The following is a 24,689-nucleotide window of genomic DNA, read 5'->3' on the forward strand; positions in this document are numbered from 1 at the left end:
AGATTGGAGGTTATAAAATGTTATATGAATAGACGTGAGGAAGATAATTTAGGTATGTGGTGTTACTAAACATCTTCATTTCACTTTGCTTATGACAGTATGAACTTTTGGGAACACTCCTAACCAGAACTAAGTAACTAACTTTAACACAAAAAAATGTGAAAAAACAAATAAAAGCATATGTTGATGGACCTCTTAGTCGTCAATATGACATTAATTAGCGAGCACCTAAGAAGAAAGAGTCATTGCACGAGGATTAGGATTTACCAAATTTGTTTTTTCTTGAAAAGTACAGTATTATGGAGCCTGTTGTAATGAGGGATTAGACCAAGGTCACTGCTGCTGAAAGATGCAAGCCCACCAGGACCAGCTGTGTTCTTTCTTTAAAAGAGTTCTCAACTTGCATTGTCATCTCCGTAGTTATTGGTATGTCATCACTGTGTATCTGCACATGACACAGTGTGTTTGCTCTTGTGTGCGTGTTGTGTAAGGTTTCCCCATGTATGTTGAAGAGATTTTGCTCTCTTCTGTATCTGAGGTGGCTGTTCTTATCTCTATTTCACAGACCTTTTTTCTTTGCACATAGGACATTAGAGGATGCTGCGCTCTTTGGGCATTAGAGCATGTTCCACCATGGCCTTTGTCCGCACAGATCAACGGGAGCCCACGTGCTGCTCACTGCCGTTGAACTCAAATAACTCACCTGCTGTTCCCAAGGTTTACTGACTAAATGCAGTTGCTCAGATAAATAACGATAATTCCTGCACCAGTTAAAACCCACAGCCAAAACCAAATATAGCATATGGGTTACCATCTTTGCCATCTCTGGGGAGAGGAGCTAACGCATAGATACTTCTATTTCCGTCGCGGCAAGGACATCAAAGACTTGCTGGCGAATAGCACATGGAGTTGTATGACGGATAGAAAAAGAAGGCATCTGGTGAGAGTGATTTTACTGTTGTCATTGTTGTTTTCATGCTTTCTGCATTGGGGATTGTCTCCATGTCAAGCTTTAATCCAATAAACTGAAACTTCTGATGTGCTCTCTTTGCAGCATGTCATCTAATAATGGCTGTCTTTTTGCTGTGAGCAGAGCCCATGCCATCTTTGCTCTTATGAACAATGATTACTGGTTGTTTTTCGAAATAGTGCCGAGATGAAACCGACATTACTGAGGCTTACAGCCATATACCACAGTCACCAAGTCCTCCTTACGTGCTGTTTAAAATGCAGAATATATCCAAAAACATGTATCATCTTGATACAAAATATTAAATCTAATTTTATGTCTACCAATGTTATTGAATTTTTGTCATAAAAGCCATTCTACAGTGAGCCACTGCACATTAGCATTTCGCAATCTTCAGCTTATTTTCCTGTCGTGCGCCAATCGTAAGTGTAAGAAGCTGGATTTCAGAGAGCAGGTGCACATGGGTTGGTGCATTTTGAGTCGGTAACAGTGATTTATAATGTGCAGTGGATCAGTGCACATTTTGCTAGTCTCCTGAGCCTGTTGGCTGCCCTTTCACCAGAACCAGCAGTCCTTACTGGGGAGATGGATGTCTCGCTCCGATGCCGACTAAACAAATCTCCCTCCTCACTTTCAATCTTCATTTTAAGTTCAGTACATGCACCTCATTAGAAACCAATCCCCTTGAAGCATGGTCAGTTAAAATGCTGCCAATAATAAGACAAGTGTCTCTTTTCCTGCCAAAAGAGATGTGTTTCCCTTAAGAAAATAATTCTAAATGCGTCTATGGAAAAAATACTAAGTTTTGCAAATAATAATACAATTTAATGAATGCCAAAGCCTGAGTAATTAGCCATGTTATGCCACAGGATGCCATCATGTTTTGAGTTAAATGCACATGTTTAACTTGTAGCATAATGGCATATAACGGCGTGATGACTTAGTAAACCGTAACGTTACACAGTAGCCCAGTTCAGATAAAGAAAATGTGAACTTCAGAGAGAGGAAAAATACACAAGTTATAAATAATAAAACAAAGCACGTCTGTACAGTCATTTTTTTCAGTGATGAAGTATATGAATGCTCCCAGTATTGTACAACACCCACGTACCCTGCAGACCTCTCCATTCACCTTCAGCACACTGATTTTATATACAATGAGCATTCAGCACTTAAAGCACTTTTCCCGTAGTGACCTTGTGACCAGTGATAGTATATAGCCTTTCAGCTTAATTTGTTGGATGTCAGAACTGCAGTCCAAACCGACAATAACAACCCGATAATAATCAAACACACTCTCACACACTGATGCTGTGGTAATAGCCTTTGCAAATATGAGCATCACAAAAAACAAATTACGCTCATCATTATGCTCATTACATTAAGCATTGTCTTACCTTCTACTTCTTTCTGGACGGCTGCAGGAGGATAAAGAAAAATAGATATGAATGTATTGCTAAATGTGGCTACTTCCTTCCATGCCAAAACATGCATGTTGACTGACGCATTTATCAGTCAGACCCTTGTGGAAGACAGCAGCAGAGCTTTCAAGCCAAACATGGATTGTTTTAGAGAAAACCTGACGTCTGTTGGCAAACATCAATAATTACTGATTGTCATGCTTCCTGTCTATACATAAAGAGTTTCAAAGCTCACTTTATGCCAATTTCTGTCCTGACTGTTCTGTAGACACTCCAAAAAAAGAAAATGACACCCATTTGGTAGCCTGTTATATTTCTGGGTTGTAAATTTGCAAACGTCTGTCACATTAGGAAGCCATTATCCTCATTGACTTGTGAAGATAATTGCTGAGAGCTGGAGTCTCCCACCAAAGCAACATTTCAGTATGACTGTGGAACACTTTGACCTGGATAATTCAAAGTGGGCTTTATTGATTATGTTCTAGAGTCTAATGAGGTTTAGACCATATACAGTACTTAGGATGAGGTATTATTAAGAGATTTATTTTAACTATTTGTAAGCTAATTCTAATCATAAGGCTGGCAAACATTTTGGCTGGCAGAGAGTACATTAGCATTAAATAATGCAATTAGTCTGACCAAAACAATAGGTAAGATAATTAGTGAGTTAATTATATTTAGAGAAAAAAAACACATTAAACTAGTAGAATTATCTACACAAATTATACAGCCAAAAATACATCTCGCTACAAAGTGAAGGATATTTTTCTCACCTTCATTGCAGTACATCCCCCTGTAGCTGGTATTGATACAGTCACAGAGGACCTCTCCTTGGCTGACGGAGCACAGGCCTTTGTTGCCGCACGGAGAGTGTGAGGCACATATGTACTCCAAATCACTAAGAACAGCTTGGCCATCCAACAGTAATGGAAGTGCCTCCCCCAGTTTCAAATTGACTATTAGGCCCCGGAACGGCGGCTCGTATTTAACAGTGCTGGACGTCAGGGCGGAGAGACGCACATCAGGGGAGATCCCGCCTACGTAGAGGTCACTGGCCAGAACCATCTCTTTCCTCTTCGACTTCACCTCAGCCACTTTCTCTTCGTTGTCCACCACCAGCCTTGTCTCTCTGTAATCGCGAGAGAGAAGGACTCGGTGCCAGCGCAGGTCGTTGATCCGTGTCTCCGTGTGCAGTGAGGCTGGTTCGGCACAATGGATGGTGAAGCGCATGTGGAGCCTCCCGTCTGCAATCAGAAGCTCCAGGAAGTCGCAGTTCCCTCCGTCATCCAGATAGAGCACCAGGGCTTTGCTGATGTTGGTTTTCAGAATGAAGCTGAGCTCACCTGTTGCTTTGGCATCCCACTGGCCGTAGCGAGTCCATTGACCAGGGACCCCCTCATATTCCAAAGCCATTGCTGATAGCAGCAAGCCAGATAACAGCAGTAACCAGGAAGCTTTGCCTTTACACCTGGCCATGATGGTTACTATCTACAACCACTAGCTCCCTTGTGGTCTCTAATTCATATGAATCCAACAAAGATGCAAGGAGGAAATGTTATCTAGTGTCTACACTTCTTTTGTTATCACCCTAAAACTAGCAGAAATAAGACTGCAACTCCCACATGCAGAAAATGAGTTTCTTTAGCCTTGACTGTCTATCTTGAATCTTTTTGCCATCTCTCCATGGGAGACACGTGACAGAGTGAACAAATGAGGCACATTGCAGAACACTTTGCATCTACTTTGGATCGGCTGAGAAAGAGAACAAACAACACAAGCGTTCCACAATACTGTGTGCTTCCTCGTCTTCGCCATCCAGTGTCTTGGCCTCCATCCAGCACTTTTCCTGTCAGTTCTTCATGGGTTAGCTAGGCACGCAGCTTAGGTACAGCCTCCAATCTTCTCAGCTTCCTAACATCCTAAGACATAAAAGAAGAATTTGTAATGAATAGCTGGGAAGATTATTGACAATTTATTGTACAAATATCATTATGCAATCATTATGAATGACAAATTCATTACACAATCTAACAGACTATTACAATGTTAGAGATGCATCAGTGGAAATAAGAGCAATAGAGAGGTTTAATTGTTTGGAAGAATTCAGCATTCAACAATGCTTCTCATTTTCATGAGTCATTGTTCTTTCTTTTTTTTTCATTGAGATCATGGCTCCACAGTCTAGATATTCCAGCAGCAAGCCATCAACAAGTTGCTTTAGCCACCTAGCATCTCAATCATGGCACCCCACCTCATGTCTGAGCATCCTGGCTAGAGGGAAACAGAGGGTCTCACCGGTTTGCGGAGACCTGAGCTGCTTCCTAAAAGCTTTTGTTTCATAAGCACACCCCTACAGATGTTTTGGTACAACCCATGGCCTCACTAACTTCAGTGGTGTTGAGCCCCTTAAGCCCTCAGTGCTCCCTGGGATCAATCTAAGACAGTACAGCAAGCACATGCAGGCCAGAGACTGGGAGTGATGAGAATGGTAGAGGTCTGTGTTAGAAACAAACAAGCAAACACACAAACAGAAAATGCAATACTTTGTGATAACAAAAGAGGAAGCACCTCGCAGGCCTGAGGACACAAACAAAATGATGTATCAGTCTCCAGTTGAAATGGGTAGCTGCTTTGTTTATTATCACCATTCACAAAAGCTAAAAACTACAACTGGTAACCAGTCTTAGTGTTGATTTATGTCCAGGGAAACTTCACTCATTTGTAATGACAACATTTGTATTCAAAGGATGATAGTGAAGTTTATTTATCTTTTCATTATTAACAATTTCCCCATAGAGAGCAAAGCCAATAATGAGTTAATTCTACAGACAAGTGCTGTCTGTGTAGCCAGAACGGTTATAGCTCGTGCCTTTGTGCCAATGAACTCCAGTGCTGTCCAAAACCTATTAAAAACACATAAAAGAGCTATACCGTTGTGTGATCCAATTAAGTGATCAAAAACTAAATCAGCAGCTGTAATCTATTACAACCAATTTGCACAAAGGAGTGGAACAACACCATCAATCCCTTGGATGCCTACATTACTGCATGACGCCATACATCACATATCGGAAAAAAACTCCCCATATGTTTGATATAGAACACAGAGTAAACACTTAATATTGATCTCTCAACAGTCACCAAAAGTACCAAAGTCACCCACTACAAGCAATACAGATACTGTAGCAGTTGACATACGAGGTATTGATCAACTCAAATTCAATCAATCATTCCGCGATAAATACAAAACACTGTAAATAATATGTCACGTTTAAGCTCTGAGGTTTGCAAGAAACCACAAAAGAGCTAATTTGTCCACAAGCAAGAAATAATCTTTATGTTATGTTACACTGAGTACACTCTTATTTATAGGCCTTTCTCAACTAGGAACAGAGGCATTTCATGCAAGTTTGGCCCAATTTCATCTCTGCCACAGAGAAAAATATAATGTGTGTTAGAGTCTGCAGGGAATTACCGCCTCTTTTGGGGCTCGTGCTGATGAGGGACTGCCAAAGTTGGGTTTATTTGCTAAAGGTAGATGTCGCAAGAAAGAGTGCGTCATAGCAAATAAATCAAAGTTTCTCCTCAAAGTATCAGAGAGCTCCAGGCTGGGAGAAAACCCCTCTGACAGACGGGCTTATCATGGGAATAGCTGTATCCTGAAAGGTCATAAGAAAACTGACACCCGCTTCACAGGAGGAATTGCAATTTGCCAGGGTCAGGTACGGTGTGAGAAATGATTCTCAAAAGCTGTCGCAGCTGAATATATGGGGTCGACTTCAGCTTGCTTTGAGTCAGACAAACAACACATTAGCATCATTATATGTAAAAAGGCAAGGAAGCATGTGGTGCTTTCGGCTTCATGGTCTCGCCACATGAGAACTGTTTTGCAACAAGTCCCATTAAGACACTCATTAAGAGAAACTTGTGCTCATAATTTCATGTGGGAGCAGATATATTCACATGGGTGATGATGAGAAATAATGCTTAAATATACAGCATGTAACAAGTATGCAGTATGGCCAAGGTCAGGTTTTTCTCAATAAGGAGATATGGGATGAAATAGGGCCCATTTCAAATTGTAAAATATTCCATATAAACATGCATGTATACATAGCCACATAAGCTGCAGAAATTCAGAAAACATATTTCTTAAACAACACATATGTGATGCAGTAGAGCCTGCCACCTGGATTTGCTTATTGAAGCTGACATAAATAAGATTGAATTACCAAAACAAGAAAAAGCGTAGATGACTATAGAGCAACACTGTTATAAATACACTGAAAGCTCTACAGCTTGGTTTTTTATTCTTCACTCTTCTCTATCTGTTTATATCTTTGTATTCCAGCATCACCATATCCTGTTTTTTTGTTGTTGTTGCTTACATCAATTTCACCAGTACTCAGAATATCTCAAGGACCATTAAGGCTGACACACACACAGTGCAGATGAAACAATAAAACCCTGGTTCCCCAAAGGGCTTTGTGATGCTACTATGGCAATGGAATTTCTCTGCACATGTAATGCAACTATGTATATACATGTATCTACATATGTATACATATATATATATATATATATATATATATATATATATATATATATATATATATATATATATATATATATATATATATATATATACATATATATATACACATATATATATATATATATATATATATATATATATATATATATATATATATATATATATATATATATGTATGTATATTAGGGCTTTGAAATGATTAACATTTTTAATCAGATTAATCACAGGTTTCTGTGGATTGATCATGATTAATCACATATTATCGATATTCTCGGTATATTTTTGTAAAAACATAAAGATTTATGATAAAAGACTGATATATTTGAACCCCATTTATACAGTGGGGTTCTGTTGTAAACAATGCAGCTATAGGCCGTAAGGCCTTGTTATCGTTTCATCCCGCTCCACAGTCGAGCATCCCCGCGATCTTTAACTCATAAAAAAAGAACGAGTCGTGCTAAACTACCAAAAAAAGGTTTGTTGCTGAAATTCCAGTTGATTATTGATGTGGCGATGTTTTATGCCGAACTAGTTTCTTCAAAGCATAACAGGATATTCGTCGCGAGTGGAGGTGACAAGGTGCTCAGTGTTGCCAGATTGGTGATCGCGTAGTATCGTACCAAAGGCTCAAAATGGTTGTATATATATTTATATATATATATATATATATATATATATATATATATATAAATATATATATATATATATATATATATAAAAATATGTAAGAAAATGTTCATATTTACAAAATATCATGTTATATATATTACAATAAGCCCCACACATTAATATTGAACACTTTTGTTGGGCTACCAATTCTCATTTTGTAACCGGGGAAAGGAACAGCATCCCCTTATAAGCCAACAGGAAGACAAAGGCCTTACAATGGAATATATATTGAACCTCTATGATTGGTCGCTGACAAAGTGAGAGTGGAGGGCTCACTTTGTCAGTGGAGGGCTGTCCACCTAACACCATTTCAGCTGTTCAACTTTCTCCACTCAATCAATATATTCACTTAAATGGAACATTCTCAGGATCTAGGTTTTCAGGCCCAGCATTACACTGCCAAAGTAATTCAGCATTAATGAGAGCCCACCTGCTATCCCGGGAGAGGACAGAGGGGCACAAAGAGGGGCTGGAGGTTCAACAGTTGCTGATCGTGCATGTGCAGAAATCACACAGGCTCAACGCTGCAGGAGATTCAAGTAAACAGCTTTTACTTGGATCCATGGCTGACATCAAACAACAGGGAACTTGGTCTGATACTCAGTAACGTTTCAGTGAACACAGTGAGTGATTTTAACGCATTGCTCTGCAGAACCAAGCGTATAAACAGTTGGGAAAGCCAAACAGGAAGTGGACATTGCAACAAATGAGTAACTCACTCACCTGCCACAAGAACACTTGCACAAATCTGTTGGATAATGGCAATAATAAACCGTTAGAATAGAAATTTCATGCACTTTTGTTTCCACGTGCAACTGTGGGAGTTATGTATTTATAACCATGTTTAAAATAGTTTTTATCCAACCACATATACATATATGATGTAATGCTTTGTTGTTGCAGAGCAATTTAACGGTATGCTGTTTGAATCTGTCGAGGAGACAGAGCTCAAGGTCTTCTTGTCTTGCAGCAGTCTACGGTTTCCCCAAGCGGTTTGTAGGCTTACATTGTAGAATGCAGCATTTGTACCCAATGTACCACATGGTTATTGTTCACCAGCTGTTTAGCTCAAGTCTCTAATCATCAATTTTCCTATTAGAGGACCAGTGGAGGTTGAATGCTTTGTCATTCTCTAAATGGAGCCTACAAGACCTAAAGAGCCATTCTAATAGGCCTTTAGGAGCGAACGTGAAGAAAACCGTGCTCTATATGCACGCCCAATCTACTTGAAGCATGGGTTTGTGCATTAAGTAAAAGTTGTTCCACACCTCTATAATCTTTTAACCCCTCAGTGCTGACAGTCTGAATGATGCTTGAAGCTAAACAGGGCATGCTAGTTGCCAAGGTGAAGGACTGTCATCCCTGATGATATATCTATGATATTATACAGAAATAACCTCTAATGCAGGGAGGCACAGCTCTTGATTAACTCTCAAATAACTACACAAGCTGCTATGTACCTCAAGAATTTACCGTACACCTTCAAAGCCATTTCCAATCTAATTTTCTGAATTGTCTATAGTTGTCTATGAACATACTTCTGTATTCACAGTGCTCTTCGGTGAAAACTGAGCTACATTGACAAATCTTTCTAGAGATATGCTTTCATATAATTGTGTATGTTCTAAGCTTATCAACTTCACAGCACTTTGTATAATTAACAGAGAAGAAGTGTCTTCTGGAAGAGACATCATAGACAAATAGTAGTCTGTTGAGTCATTGATAATAATATCATGTCAAACAAGAAAAGAGTCTATTACCATTACTAATAGAAGGAAACAATGACTGCACTAATGATATACACTTTAAATTAACTAATTTAAAAGTTAAATCTAATTTGGCCTGGTATGGAATAAAGATGGGCCTGACCTACATACACTGAGACTTTCTCATTGGATTAGAGATTAAAGACATCATACATAAGGGTTGCTGACTTTGTCTTCAAGCTCAAATGTATTTTTTTGTATCAACTTTTTTTAATTAATCAATTTAGTGCATTTTTTTAATGCTTTCATTAATGGTTGAGCTGACTAAGACAAAAAAAACTCTTTTGCTTTGTTTGCGGGCTCATAATGAATCATTTATGCATCTGTCTCGTTGCATGTTTTACTAATTACAGTGCATAACTGGGAATTGATTTCTGCAAATAACCCAAAGACACAAATACATGCAGTTTTTTTCTCCAACAGTCAAGTTTAGAGGGCATGTAAGAGTTCAGATTGCTGCTGATAGTTCAGAATGGAGGACAAGCCTCCAAATCAGAATGCATTTACTTACATATTTAATCTGTGGTCCCCAGGAGACAGGCGGGTACATCTCAGTTCCCTTAATTGCATCCACATTTCCCTCCTCTATGAACAAACATTGCGTACAAAGATAGTCATGAATCTTTAAGATAACATACCTAATGATAGCCATCGTGAATGTAGTTGAGCAACAGTATTGTCCTCTTGAAGACTCTGGACGGGCACACTGAGAAATACTGAAGCATGGCAGACAAAGACAGTGACCAGGGGATTTTCAATGCTCCACCGAACCTGAAGTCCACAGCATGTCAGCACTTTGACTTTCAAAAGAAAAAAACTGTCAAATTGCATCCAATATTTACATAGTTTGGACTGCAAAGAAGTACAGCAAGAATGCTAATATTCTTTACAACTGCCTTTCAAAATAACACCGTCAGTCAGACAGACAGTGTGTATGCCAAATGTGTCTTCCCTGGCTAGAGCTGTAACGATAAGTTCATTCATTGTTTTTACTAGAATTATTACTACTTTTAAAAAAAAATTTAAATCAATTATTTGTTCAGATCATTTTTCAAGCAAGTTATTGTATGATATTCGACTAAGCGTCGTTGGATTTTGTACAGTTGTGATAAAACAATGAATCAAAAAAAAAACATGCACACATGTGACATACGTACATGTTTCACAAGTATATTTCATGTGTGTACATTAATGCAAATGTGGGATAATAAACAATTACTAATACCTTACATGTACGGTAAGCATTCAAAAAGTTGACTAAGAGCAGTAACAATCTAAATATTATATATAAATGCCAATAATTTCACGAAAAATAGGCTCATGGTTTTGGTCAGTTAAAAAAAATATATTTAGGCATGAATTCTGCTGCATTGAAAGTGGAGTATATAAATAGGATATGCATGCAAATATAAGCAAGCGAAAGGCAGTAGGGGGCTGTCACTCGGGCACTGATGCAGCCTGGGGACCTACAGCACCGTTACAAGGACAGCACCCGCCCTCCACCCTGCAGCACCCAGGACGGAGCTGCAGAAGGCTGCTCAGCTGTGTGAGATCACTCTAACAAGCTGCTACCTCAGTCTGGCCCAGCTGAAGCTTCTAAACTGTTTACTAGGCGCCTATGAAAAGCAGCCACAGTGAGCTGTTGTTGCTGGGTTTTAGGTTGGAATAAATGCTGTGTGTGTCTCCATGCCAGCAACTCTTTAGTGAATCCAGCCTCGCAGAGGCGTCTTCTTCTTAAATCTATCCCAGGACTTGAATTGTGAGAACCTCTAACTCCTTATCTCCCTCCTCTATTTAGATTACCGTATATAAATATACCATATAAGGGCACTAAATGTATCCAAAACAGAGCTGCCGGTATGTTACGAACATCGGGCTAAAACGTCTCGATTTATATGAACATACAATGTCGTGAGCCACATTCCACTGTTACGAATCACTTGAAATATAATCATACTTTTGAACTAATTGTTTTGGTTAATTTGCTTGGTATTGTTATTTTAGATAACACATTTCTGTGAAATCATTATGATCAAATCGAGTTACTACGATTTCACTGAAATATATTATAAGATGATGCATTCTGTGTTTGGCCAGCTCTGTTTGCACACGTGCAGGAAGCTGTGATTTGTTTTGTTTTAATTAAATTTTGTAATCTCATCTGCACAATACCAATTAAAGTCATACGAATGAGCTGCCTGTACATTATTACAAGCTGTGTCCCATCTCACGATCTAATTCTCTTGAAGTCCACTTTTCAAATCTGAAGAAGTCATAACAGATTAACCAGGCTGCCGAATACCAAATCATTTTTTAAATAACACGGGAAAGGCTTTTAACTTTTAAATATGGAGGACACAACAACCGTTTGCAAGTTACTCATCATTCTTTTTCTTTTTTGTACTATTTCACTTGCTTGATAGAAAAATCTAACAGGTTTGTACTGAACGTGAGAGAGAAGAAAGGGAGAAGTCGTGAAGCTTCCATGTCGTGCTGTTAACGGCACGAAGGTAAAGTTTTAAAGAGCAAGTTGTTTGGATAATGAATGGTTACCACGGCAGCCTGCCTTGTGATGTTTGCTTTTTGAAGACTTGAAGAATTGAGGCCATCCTCCATATTTGGATCATTAAATATGATAATGTATTTGTTTTGTTTTCAGGCTGACTCATAGATTTCAATAATGTTGAATGTAAATGCATCAATAGAGGATGCACATCAAAGTATAATCTTAAATTAAACAATCTCCCTGATGTCAGTAGTGATGTATGTTTACTCCAAAACTACCGAACTACCAAAACTAAGACCAAACAAAAAAATAAGGATATTTGAACGTAAAGGTCAAACTGTCTGAATTCATTTATTTATGAGCATAAGCATTACTTAAATCCTTGGAAGTTAGTGTTTTTGTGTTAAAGAAAAAGAGCATGGTCATACTAATAAGGTATAATTAATGACAATGATTTGTTGCATTGTGAGATAACAGAATCCACCACATGAGATATGCTATTCGATACAATTGCTGGATATTCGTGACTAATTTTGGTTTGGCTTTATGGTTTGTATTTGGGGATTCCTTATGGTGTGTTCACACCGAAAGCATTGCGAAACATTCGCAACGCTTTCGGTGTGAACACGGAATTAGTCTATCGCGTCTCTACCACTTCCACCCTTCGAAGCTAGAGATCCTAATACATTTGTAATTATATGTATTATTAATTTTCTTTTTACTGTATGACAGCAAGAGGTTAAGTTTAGCTCTAAACCAAGTAAACTGGCTGCAGCTCATTGTTCATACAAATATGTGTGTGGTGTCTTTTCACCTGACTACCAACAAGGAAGCTAATTAGTGTTTTATACATTTCACACATATGAGGTGCAGCACAAGAGTCAACAGGGCCATCTTTTAAAATGGTCTCCAGTTATATGATCCAGTTTTTCCTTCCAGCAGTGTGCAAATGAAACACGGGTAATGCTACGACGCCTCTTCGTGTGTCACCTTGACTTTTGTCATGCAGCTCCCACTGTATACAGTGATTAACACATAACATGAAGTAAAGCGTGAATAGTTGATGGAGGTCGTAATTAAAACAGCGATGTTGTGTTATGTTCCCTCTGGGCATCTGCCCTGAAGTTTCCGGCTCTCAGTGCTCGTCGTGAGATATTTTTCAGTGTCCCGACTTCAAATGTATGTCATGTTGAGAAACAACACTATTTTCCCCCAGCTTTATGAATCTTACATTTTATTCCTTCTACTTTTTCCTCAGTCTTTTTTTGGAGGCAACTTCATTGGAATAACTTCATCTTTTATGATGGCCATGCACTCCTCTGTGAGGCTGGTGTGAGACTCGAAACTTTAATTACTCAGATGACATTTACCTCTTTTTTTTTGCTGAGAATGTGTCTTCCTTAGTAGGTAGGGATGGGGGAGCTGGAAGAATTGTTCCATCGGTGAATTAGGATTGGTCATTTTTGGTGTTTTTCTTAAGTTGTGTTAATTACAGTACAAGTTTTTGCAGCTGATCATTGTAATTTTTTTTATAGAAAAATAAATATTTCACACTATACTGGTGGGATCTTGTCCGTTCTCAGCATCTGTTTAATGAAAAATGAATCACTTTTTTACAAATAAACTACATGGTCTTATATTATTGAGTATATTTTGGGCTTGATATTGAAACTACATTTTTACCAAAATCTGTTTGTAAAATCAAATATAAAGACTTTTAAAAAGGTGGTTGATCATATCCCTATCTATTTAGCTATTGATAGTTTGTAAAGCTCTTACAGATTTACAGCATATAGTATGCATTAATAGAGAAAACAATGTCAGTCTAACTGAGAATCACAAAAGTAGAAACACAAGTAATAATATCATCAAAGTACTTTGCATCAAAGGATCATAAGAAAAGCCATAACTAATGCATTTTAAAGATGTAATTATGCCATTCAAAGATTTAAAACCAGCAAAACATGGAGACAAACCATCAGTATATCAATCAGGGAACAGAGAATGCAGATTTGAAGAATGAGTTGAAGAATGTTGAAAAAGATTGTGACTTATTATATAATTTATCAGAATTAGCTCTGACAGAATATCTAATCTTCTCTAGTTTAAAAAAGGGCATGATATTGCTAATCCAATATGGGGAGAGACATTGGTATTGGTACTAATTAGGTATACTGCAGCAGCGCCATCAATGAAAAATGTCAAAACCATGCTATACACATTTGCTTTCAGTCGTGATTTCCTCTGCATATTATTTTCACAGATGTTTTGCATCTGTGGAATGCTTTTTACTTCAGCTGCGAGCTTAAGAGATATAATCACCGGCCTCATCAGCATCAGCAGCATCATCACCCCTGCCATCAGGCTTGTTCTCTTCGTCAACAACACAGCCGTCATTATCCTCGTCATCATCCTCCACTTGATCCTCTTCTTGACCGTTAACTCATATCTCTGCATCAGCTGTTATCCTGATGATTTATGTGTTGTATAATTTAGGGGGCTGTATAACCCTTCCAATATACTGATGTGGAGCTGAAAATGAGATGTGTGTACACACGTTGTGCTGCACAAATTGTGTTTTATCAGTGACATGAAAGTAGCTGTTTCAAAATATAGATCGTAATTGTAAATATTCAACAATAACAATTGTGTGAACACAGTTTTTACAACATCTGTGGTCATAGTCGTGTTGTTGATGTGTGCCTGTGCCTTTTATGTTTCTTTGCAAACGGCCAATTTGTCTTGCTGGGAAAACTCAGAAATACAGGCATACAGAGAGAAAATGGGTTTTTTACCCCACTTGTACATTTGAGTGTGATAAATATGAGCAGGTATGATGCTCTGGCTTTAACCACGGACAGAACAACGGATTTAAATTATATATACTATACTGTACTATATATTTATACTATACTATATACACGCTGCCACAGTTCATGTTGACAGAACCAGTTACTTTTTCTCAGTGACACGGGGCCACTGTAACAGCTTACATTTTCACAAACCAGCAAGCCAGGTAATTAGGTAGCAGCATAACACTAGCTACAAGCATAACCATGGTACTGTGCACACAGTACCCTCATTAGGTAAATGTAAATGTACTGTAGGCGTTGTAAAGGTCAAAGCGCATGCACATCTGTTAGCGATAGCTGTAATACCATTTGAAACGCTTTCCTTACAGATGGAATTTGGTTGGGTTGGTTTGGTTGACTAAAATGTGATTTAAATGACAGCAGGCAGCATGCAGTTTATATGGACAAGCTCTGCAAAATGAACCTGCTGTAATCAAAGTATCAATCCAGTCCAGAATCACAGCACCACCCTCATCACAGTCAGGGCCCTTCCTCAGCCCTTGTGTATCTGTCAACATTCAATTTATTCACATATAAGTCAGGGTTTTCATTCCACACAGAACATGATCCTACAGAACTATTTGTCTTTGCAATATATTTTTTTGAAAAGACTGACACAGTCCGCTTGCCACCCACTCTACTTGGTTTCAGCATATAATGACATGAGTGATGTGTGTGGACGAATAGAGGACGGCGTGGAGCGCAATTTAGTCAGATGCTGTCAATCCGATGTAGGTAAGCCAAAGCAGGAATGAGTGGGAAAATCTTTTCGCCTCTGAGATGCATTTGATATTCTCTCTGATGATACGGTGTGCTGATATTTCAGGAAATAGCTTCCCAGCCAAACGGGTGTTCAGGCCAAAAGCGGTCCTGCGTTAAAGCAATAAAGGCGTTGCACTGGAGGGGGTGTATTGCTGCAGGTCCATGACACAATAAAAACATGTTTGAGTCAGAGTTAAGATTTTAAAGGCTTCTCAGATTCCTAAACACTGCACCGTGGTTCATAATAATATGAGACCATTTTTACAACTTATCACAGAGGCAATTGTTTTATCTTAAGTCGCAAGATTAACAGTGTTCACGTTCAATAGTAATTTTTACTGAGATCACAATTCTTTTCTCATCTAATTGTTTGGTCTTGGACACATTTCTCTCCCAATATCCTAGAGCTCAACAAGACTTCTTGTCTTGTTTTCCCTGACCAACTGTCCAAAACCCAATGTTACTTTAATACAGCTGTAATGTGAATGTAATGAATTTGCCACTAGCGGTATACCAGTATTGGATAATGGTCTGATACTGTGCTCATGTACTCCTCAACATAAAACTAATCCGAAAAAAAAAACTGCACCCGATACCAGTGTGCATCATCGGGAACACATGCAGCCACTTTCCCAGTGAGTCTCCTTCACATCAATTACTTTATCAGCTGTGTGTCTGCCTGCCATACTCTGTCGGGGTTTCCACCAGTGTATTGTGCAAGCTGCTCCACTGAGTTTTGCGCAGCTTTTTTTTAAAAATTAAAATATTTATTTTTACTGTTTAACTGATAGCTTTAATCGGACAAAATGCGTATTGTCACTTAACGGTTTTATTATTAACATCTCTAATGCAAACGATGCTCCGTTTGTATCAGAAACACAAAGTTGAATTCTAAAATGTTAACAACATCAGTCAGAAAATGAGGAACATCTGATGAAAATAAAAACATGTTAGCACTGTAATGGTATTATTAAAGTACTCATATAGGTAGTCTGTATGTACCCAAATTTGCATGTACCCAAATGTAAGTACTTGTACTACAAAATGTAGTATTAGCGTATCTCAACCTGCAAATATCAAATGTTTGGCACGTGTCGCTTGGAAAATGACCTGCACAATCAATTATTATTACAAACGATCAAAATAATAACAAATCGCTTTTCTCTCTTGATTTAGTGACTAACCGTTTCAGCTGGAATAAAAGAAATGTCTCACTGAACCAAAGTGTTGGACCAACAGACTGCAATTTCTATAAAGCCTCAATACCAGCATGGCTTCACAGTGAATCTCTATCATCAAAACATGATTTAAAAAAAAATATGAGATAGTTGTTGATAGGTGTTTTTTTTTATTATTAATAACAAGAATGGTCAACCTCATCAGTTAAATTGTGGCAAAATAATATATTTATTATTTTGCCACAATTATATATATATATATATATATATATATATATATATATATATATATATATATATATATATATATATATATATATATATATATATATATATTAAGAGCATTGAATGAGCCTATTAAGTCTGGTCAGACCAGTGTGCTGCAGCTCACAGACAGGTAATTTGAGAAAGCATCTCAAAGAGAGATCCCTGAATCTTAAAAAAGATAAACTCGAGCAACAACACAAACAGATAAACACACATACACACACCAAAAAAAAAAGCTGTACGGTGATTTGTGTGTTTTTTTTAATGCATGTATATTTAATCTAGACTGTCAAAACATACCCTGATCCAAAAGCAACCGAGGAAATACATTGTAGGAGAGTTAACATTTACATAACACATATCAGAGATCAGTGAAGCCTCTCTGTTACTGAGACACGTCATAAACTTGCCCATCTTTCAGACTGAGTCTTTAGGAATATAAAAATAATCTAAAACATGACCATCATAAAATCAAATAATCTCTAGTATGAATGACATTTCCTCCCCTCAACTCTCAAAAAATACTTAAATTGCAGCACAGACGTTGTCCTATTACGTACCAATGTGTATTCTACAAATTATCTCCACATGCAAAACATCCAATGAAACAACGAGTCCCTCCTGTGCTTCAGAGACATTACCAAGAGCCACCACTCAGAACTATACTGTATACTACTAATGATGGAAATGTTTGCCCTTGAAATCCCTGTTAATAAGCAGCTATGCTATGACATCCATGATTAGATCATCCTGTGCTGTCACATTGCATCCTAAAGAGGATGCCACCAGACAAAATGGAGAGTGGGAGCAAGCATCCTACTCTCTGATTCTCTTTTTTCACACAGCTGCCACACACGCAGACACACACACACACACACACACACACACACACACGCGAACGCACACACACCTCCTCTTCAGCCGCTATATGCAACAGAACAGCCTGGGTTAATCTTGGGTAACCGCTCCTTGGCCGGGATCAGAGAGCTCCACTAAGACCCAATGAATGCTGACACTGATACGGCATGGAGCCTCCTCACACAGGTAGGACACACGAGACAAACGCCTTTATAGATGAAGCAGCCTCGGGTAAGGATAAGATTGATTTTGCAATGCAGTATTAGATGAGATTTTCGATGCATACTTTAAGGAATTAGCATGAATCTGTTCCCCATGAGAGACGCCTGCAGACACAGAGTGAATTGAAATAAATGACGGTCCTAGTGTTTACCACACCATCCCCCTATGCTGCAGTCAGTTGGCCATCTAAGTGTGACAAGCCTGGTTCAGGCACAGCAGAGATCAGTGTGATGGATGGACAGCCAGGCAGCTGCTAAAAATCTCTTGATCCAGGCCCCGCCTGATATGCCACTCACTGATCAATTGCATCCACGTAAATCTGGCACCCGCCTTAATGTGACATGATAAGGTAGGAGAAAGGAAAGCACACAGGGCTGTGCTCCTTTAACCTCTACTCTTACAGCATTTTACAACGGTCGACAAGGTTTTTTTTCCCCACACACAAGCTACCTTTCATCGTGCACTGAGTCCCGTGGATATTACCCCAAAAAGATAAATGCCTGTGCTGGTGAGTGTAGCGTCTGGAATGAAAGAGAAAGATTCATTGAGCGATCTGCAACTAAGATAGTGTAAGACCTCGGCAGCCCCGTCAGAAGTCCCTGGCAACAGATCTGATGCAATTTCAATCAAAACGTTTCAACTGGCCAACCTGCATTTGGATTTCTTTTTTTCCCTATTCAAAGTTAGCGGCTGTTGAGGTGATTTAGATGAAGGGTATTATCAGGCTGACAGTCAAGGTGAATGTTTGACCTTCCTTTGGTCAATGCTGTTTTAGTAAAGGAAATGGGCCAAGCTTTTTTTTTCAACGGGACACCGTTGCACAATAAATGAAGCCAACTGCGGTTCTCTCATGATTATTGCACTATTGAACAAGTTATTAGACTTGTTTTTCGTTGACATTCATTAATAAAGCATAATGTTCATTAATATGAAACTTGACAAACCCAAATATCACAGGATTCTGGATCAAATATTTTAATATTGTTGCAAATTATATCAATATACAGTAATGAGGTGGTATTTTAAGAAAGACTGGTTCCTTCACAGTCAATTAAGCTCCCCAATTTGGGCCACTTAGCTGTAAATTAGCCTCTGGGATGAAGAAAATACGCACAAAGTTACTCGAAGACTACCTAAAATCTATATCACACCACCTAGCTCTACTTGTATTGAAGAAAAAAAATGCAGATTCGAAATGATACAGCAGAGCATACAGAGTAGTACAGCTTTTCCCAACTAGGGCTGTGTAGTAAGATTTGGACCTCGTTGCATTGCCGTCTTCTGAGCACTGTAACTGCATAATGTATATCCTGACGGGTGATATTGTGTTTTATATCTCTAAGGGCACTGATTATGCTGCCTGGGCATATTTTGGTTAACAGTGCGGTTTCAGCTTCCTTTTCTCATGCTGTCACACAGTAACAACAATGGATGAGCTGAAGTACTTACGTTTGCAATGTAATGCAACACTTCTGACTGTGCAAAAGACACCTGTATGGAACAGGAAGACAACCCTGCTTTCTTTAACTGCTGGGTCACATATCTCAGGTTTAATAGTAAATGCTTATTCACCATGGCATTTTTATATAGACTCATTCTGTATGCTATGTTGGTCAAATTACAACAGAACTGTGCGACCATTTGATTATAAACACTTACGGTAATTATGTTGTCTTTGTTATTCGAATATCCTCTTCATCAAGACTAGAAGCTAATTGGACCGAGTGGCGTCAATCTTAGGAGGCCATCAGTTATAAAAGCTTTGCTGTTTCAGCTTCAGCCGAATTAGGTTTTATCTATGGTAACACTGTCACTTAAAGGGATTTTTTTAAGTGGGGTTGTATGAGGTACTGTTCCATAGTCAGTGTGTTACTACACGAGATTGCGATTGGCACACCAACAGTTTGGAAAAGCAGAGTTTGAGAGCAAAGCAACATTCAGCCGTGGACAGCTGCTGCGGCAACACGTAATTTAGCCACCTAAAAAATAGGCTCACCTAAAAAAAAATCAATTTCAGTTTGAGTATACGCTATATTTAATCATTTTTTTACTGCTTTACCTTGCCTTTCCATGGGAAATTGAAGCCACTATATCCATCTACGCTCTCTTTATAGCCGCAAAACTTCATACTTGAAGCAGTCATTTTTATCTGGCAGAACGTGGACGTTGCTGGTGAACCGCTGACCGATTCTGTAAGTTTATTTATGCAATGTGGGATTCTGGTGAATCCAAACAAACCCTTCAAAACAACTTCCTCGCTCGTCGAGGTAAAGTGACTGAGTTTAGTCCGCTAAAATAACATTAACAGCTTTCAATTAATAATAATGTTTTTTAAATGGTGAAGAAATACATAAGAGACTTTGTTCACTGTTCACAATGGCTATTGTTCAAGCTAAAATGTTATCTGGTACATTTTATGTAATTCGCATATTTAATAAATCAGAGCTGAGCTTTTCAAAGAACGTGTCACCCAGTATGACAGCTCCAATGGGGGAACCTTCACTGAATCCTGAGTAGCATTCTGCTTACAGAAAATTATAGACCACCTTCCGTTTCATTCCACCTACTGATACCACCTGCGGTGAAAATAACTGGCAATTTCAGGGATTATTATTTCACTGATGTATCACAATATCAATCAAGATTTTCCAAAACTGTATATAGGTTGCTTTTTCTATAAATTCCTGTGTGCATATTTGTACTTTAATACTGTTTTACATCATTCAATCTACTCTTAAAAACAAGTGGCACAATGACCCAGATTAAAACATAACCAACAGTGTGCTGCTGGTGTCACAACTCTGACTAAAAGGCTTCCGGCTATATGACTGATATTGTGTGCGAGATTTCATTTATTTAAGTATTTCGTTTTCATTCGAAATAATGGAGAAATAATTAAATAACCCAAACTCGCCAAAGGTGTAGAGAGACAAAGATCTCAACAGTGACCTTTATTTTTTGTCTTCACCATCCAGGGACATAATCCCGGTTTGGCTGTGCAGCTGGCATGCAACTGAGTCACGCGTCAGCCCTGATTAGAAGCAGCAGTGGTCCGCGGGCCCCCTTCCTCTGCCAGAGCCAGGAGTGGAAAAGGCCAGGGCCACCACTTTCAGTCTGTGGATATGACCTTGATGGGGTATGATAGAGAGGAAGCGACACAATTCGCAATGCCCCACAATATCTGTAACCTTCTACTTCCCCAGTATGCTTGCTGAAGCCATTGAGCTATGTCACACACACACACACACACACACACACACACACACACACACACACACATACACATCTACACACACACACACAGCAACTCTGCCCTGTCGTTATTTCAAACATTCTCCATCTCAACCTTTATGTCATCCAATCATCTATCTTTCTTCGCATATCGACTGGTTCTTTGTACCAGATATCTTAATATCCAAACATAATTTTCATTTCAAACTCAGCAGCTGCCCTACTAATGTAAAAGTCACATGAGAGCAGCTTTACAAGATAATGGCTTAAAGAATTTCTATCATTGAGCTGTATGTAAAGTAAGGATGATGCACATGCTTAATTCTATTAAAAGCTATAAAACTATTTGCAATATTTTTACTAGTACTATTGTGTTAGTTGTTGTCGTAGTAGCAGTGAAATCATCTTCTTATTTAAAAAAAAAAAGAAGCTAACTCTACCCAAACCCTTAAATCTCATTGGAAGCAGTGATGGAGACAGATGTCTTGTGAGTCAGACCATAGCAACAGGAGTGTGGTAAAGATGGCACTGAAGGCACCAAAAATACTGAGTGGTGAGTACAATCTTGGCAGTGACGTATCCTGTGTCAAAATAGAGCAGATGAGAAGTAAAAATAAACATGTAAAGCTGCAAACATAAATGAAGCATGACCAAGAGAAAATAAAATGCAGTATAGCAAAAACACAACAAGTGACACAAAAAAAAAAGCCAAGACTGTGACACACCCTGCTGTTGTATTGCTGCCTAAAAATATCACCACAACAACACTGTATGCACAAAAGTCATGCTCCGAATTGCACAAGTATATAGCTCTTGTTTTTAGCATGACGCCTCTTTGTCAATGTGGCTCTCATTTAGGAAACCAATTGGCTCAAGAATGCAACAGCATTCAAATAAGTCTGTCAGCTAAACCGGCAGGGAATTAAGGATGCAGCCAAATAGCAAGTGGTAATGAGAGGACATGCAACAAATCCGAGACGCAACCCTTCTGTAGTCGCCACCAGCGAGGGGCTGAAAGATACCGAGCAACAGTAGCCAAGCAGAGGTGGTCACCTAATTCTGGTGAATGGGAAATCTGAGCTAGTTTGTGTCTGAGCTTGTGTCTGTCCTGTTCGTACAGTGGTTTCAGTTTCCCTCCTCAGAGAAGTCAGCAACAAAATGTGCAATGTTACTGATAGAGTAGAATTTGCAAAGCAAATATGGTTTACTGGAGGTGCAGCATACGCATGTGAGATGTGCAGGGGTGTAGCTCACAATCTTGGGCACCTCCCCCCCCATGGACTCATTACCATTTCAAGCAACAACACAAAAGGATAGTCTAAATAAATAAATAAATAAAACACATCCTTGAATAATATTATAATATGTAAAGTCCATATTCTGCAATCCAACAGACAGACAATAATTAAGTAGAAATGTATTTCTTTGTCCACTCACATTCATCCACTTAGAAAAAGCATAGTTACACAAGAGTGTGAGGAACTGACAGACATTTATGTATTTTTAAAAACAGTTTGTATTTAATTTGAACCACACCACCCCCTCAGTGGTCAACCCTGCTGAACCGGTGCCAGATCATTTGCTGTATGAAGGCAGCGGCTTCCTATGAGCACTATGGGCTAAATGTTTGAAGGAAAAATTATGTTATCACACAGGTATGACACCTTTTCTTACCAGCTCACAACTTTTCCTCTGATTTTATTTTAAGGATACCGTTTAGATGAGGGAGCTTCCTTTGTTGCAGATGATGTGGCAGCTGCTGGACTCAACTGTTTCACTGTGCTTCTGTCTCGCTGCTTCCCATCTTTAAACAGCACAATCCTTTGGCACAGAACATGAAATCCCTCTTAATAATAAATAGGCTACCTCAAGCATTTCAGAGACAGGGGGGCCTGAATGCTGCATGACCCAAACACCATGCACCTCAACTTCACTTTTATATATACACAATGAATACCTAGCCAACCCAGCATGTGAAATGTGGCAAAATCAAACAATAGGTTGTGAGGCTCATTTTCCATTTTTCTGCCGAGGATGCAGCCTGTATTCAAAGGGTGAGCCACCACTGTAGGTGCTGTAGCCCGACCACAGGACATATCTTCCGGCGTGCAATTAAGCGACCCCATCCGCAACCGTGCTGAATAAGAAAGCCCTACATCTCCTCCACCCACCTCAACTGACTGTAAACACTGGTAACAAAGACGGTTGGGTTAACAGCTGATTTTATCTGGCTGCGTGAAGTGAAATCTCCCAAAGACACCTCGAGACAAGTGTCAATAATTGGTGAGCAGCAGCTCCAACATCCCCTGAACTGGAATACAAACAATCCCGGACCACTGACATTGAAAAACACACACACAGACACACAGATACGCACGGCTTATCTTGTAGCCTCCTACCGCAGGATCTTTACAAATGATTATCCATAAGGTCGTTTCTGTGTAGGAGGTGCGCGGTGTCATTTACCTGTGCATCACCCAGCGATCCGACACATGGATACGGAGCGAGGGCTTGAATATTCCGGCAGGGCAGACGCAAGCACACACAAAAAAAGGAACGGGGTGTGGGGAGAACACCAACACACACACACACAAAAAAAAAAAATCTTAATTTGAGCAGAGATGAATGCGGCAGATGAATATGCGACCTCTGTCTTCAGAAAGGAGTCTTCTCGTCTGTTAGATGTTGCGGTGTCGATGAAGGCAGGCTGGCAGGGAAGCCCACAGCTCCTCCGTGCAGACAAAGATGCTTTCTCTCCTCCGCCGCACCGAGAGCAGCAGCAGCAGCGGCAGCAGCAGCAGCAGAGCCGTCATTCCCCCGACACTTGATGGTAATAGTTTGGTAGGTAGCTCGTATGGGTTGAGGGCGCGGTCATCCGCCGTTGACCAATCCCACTCCCCATCCAACTAACAGCGTTTAACTGACATGCTCGTAATCTTTAGTGGTTAAAGCAGGTGTGTCGTATTGGAAAAACGGCATCTTAACATAGGAGTGCCATCTTATTTAAAACATGGGGAGATCGCACCAAGAGAGTAGCAGGTTCATCAACCCCGCCCTGCCCTTCCTCCCTTCACCCGCCGAAGTGTCCTCGAGCAAGACGCACCAGCTGTTCAACAACCTCCCCGCGTTTTTTTTTTTTTTTTGTTGAGACAAGTCCATTCTTCTTCAATGACTCACGTGGCCGGCCGATGCACAGTGAACTGTAGGCTGATGTGAACCTGTCTCACAAGGTGTGTCTCATCACAATCACGTCAATTTCATGGACACATTCTGCAAAATGCAATGAAATCGCATAAATATCTGAAGCTGCCCCCATGCAGCGGCCGTTAGGGTGTGAGTGACTTTGTATTTGGTAGAGGTAGTCTAGAACAGTGGTTCTCAAATGGTTCTAGTACGCCTGGGGGTACCTGAAGGCACCTCAGAGGGTACTTG

General features: G+C 39.3%; 1 protein-coding gene across 6 annotated transcripts in view; it reads right to left on the reverse strand.

The window, feature by feature from the left end:
- Positions 1–24,167, reverse strand: part of LOC137802695 (neurexin-2-like) — a 107,218-nt gene extending 83,051 nt beyond the window's left edge. For 5 of the 6 annotated variants that reach the window (XM_068600754.1, XM_068600757.1, XM_068600753.1 and 2 more), the window contains exons 1-3: positions 23,724–24,167; positions 3,165–4,310; positions 2,368–2,388 (exon numbers count right to left, since the gene is read on the reverse strand). In XM_068600754.1, coding sequence (XP_068456855.1) covers positions 2,368–2,388; positions 3,165–3,867 — 724 coding nt within the window. In that variant the 5' untranslated portion in view covers positions 3,868–4,310; positions 23,724–24,167. Of the gene's footprint in view, positions 1–2,367; positions 2,389–3,164; positions 4,311–22,931; positions 22,952–23,723 lie in introns of those variants that run through there. The other variant, XM_068600752.1, reaches the window with a different exon arrangement.
- Positions 24,168–24,689: the final 522 nt, after the last annotated feature.

This window comes from Clinocottus analis, unplaced genomic scaffold (genome assembly GCF_023055335.1).
Source record: "Clinocottus analis isolate CAN_PGR_092001 unplaced genomic scaffold, fCliAna1.0.p SCAF_5, whole genome shotgun sequence".
NCBI classification, from domain to species: Eukaryota; Metazoa; Chordata; class Actinopteri; order Perciformes; family Cottidae; genus Clinocottus; species Clinocottus analis.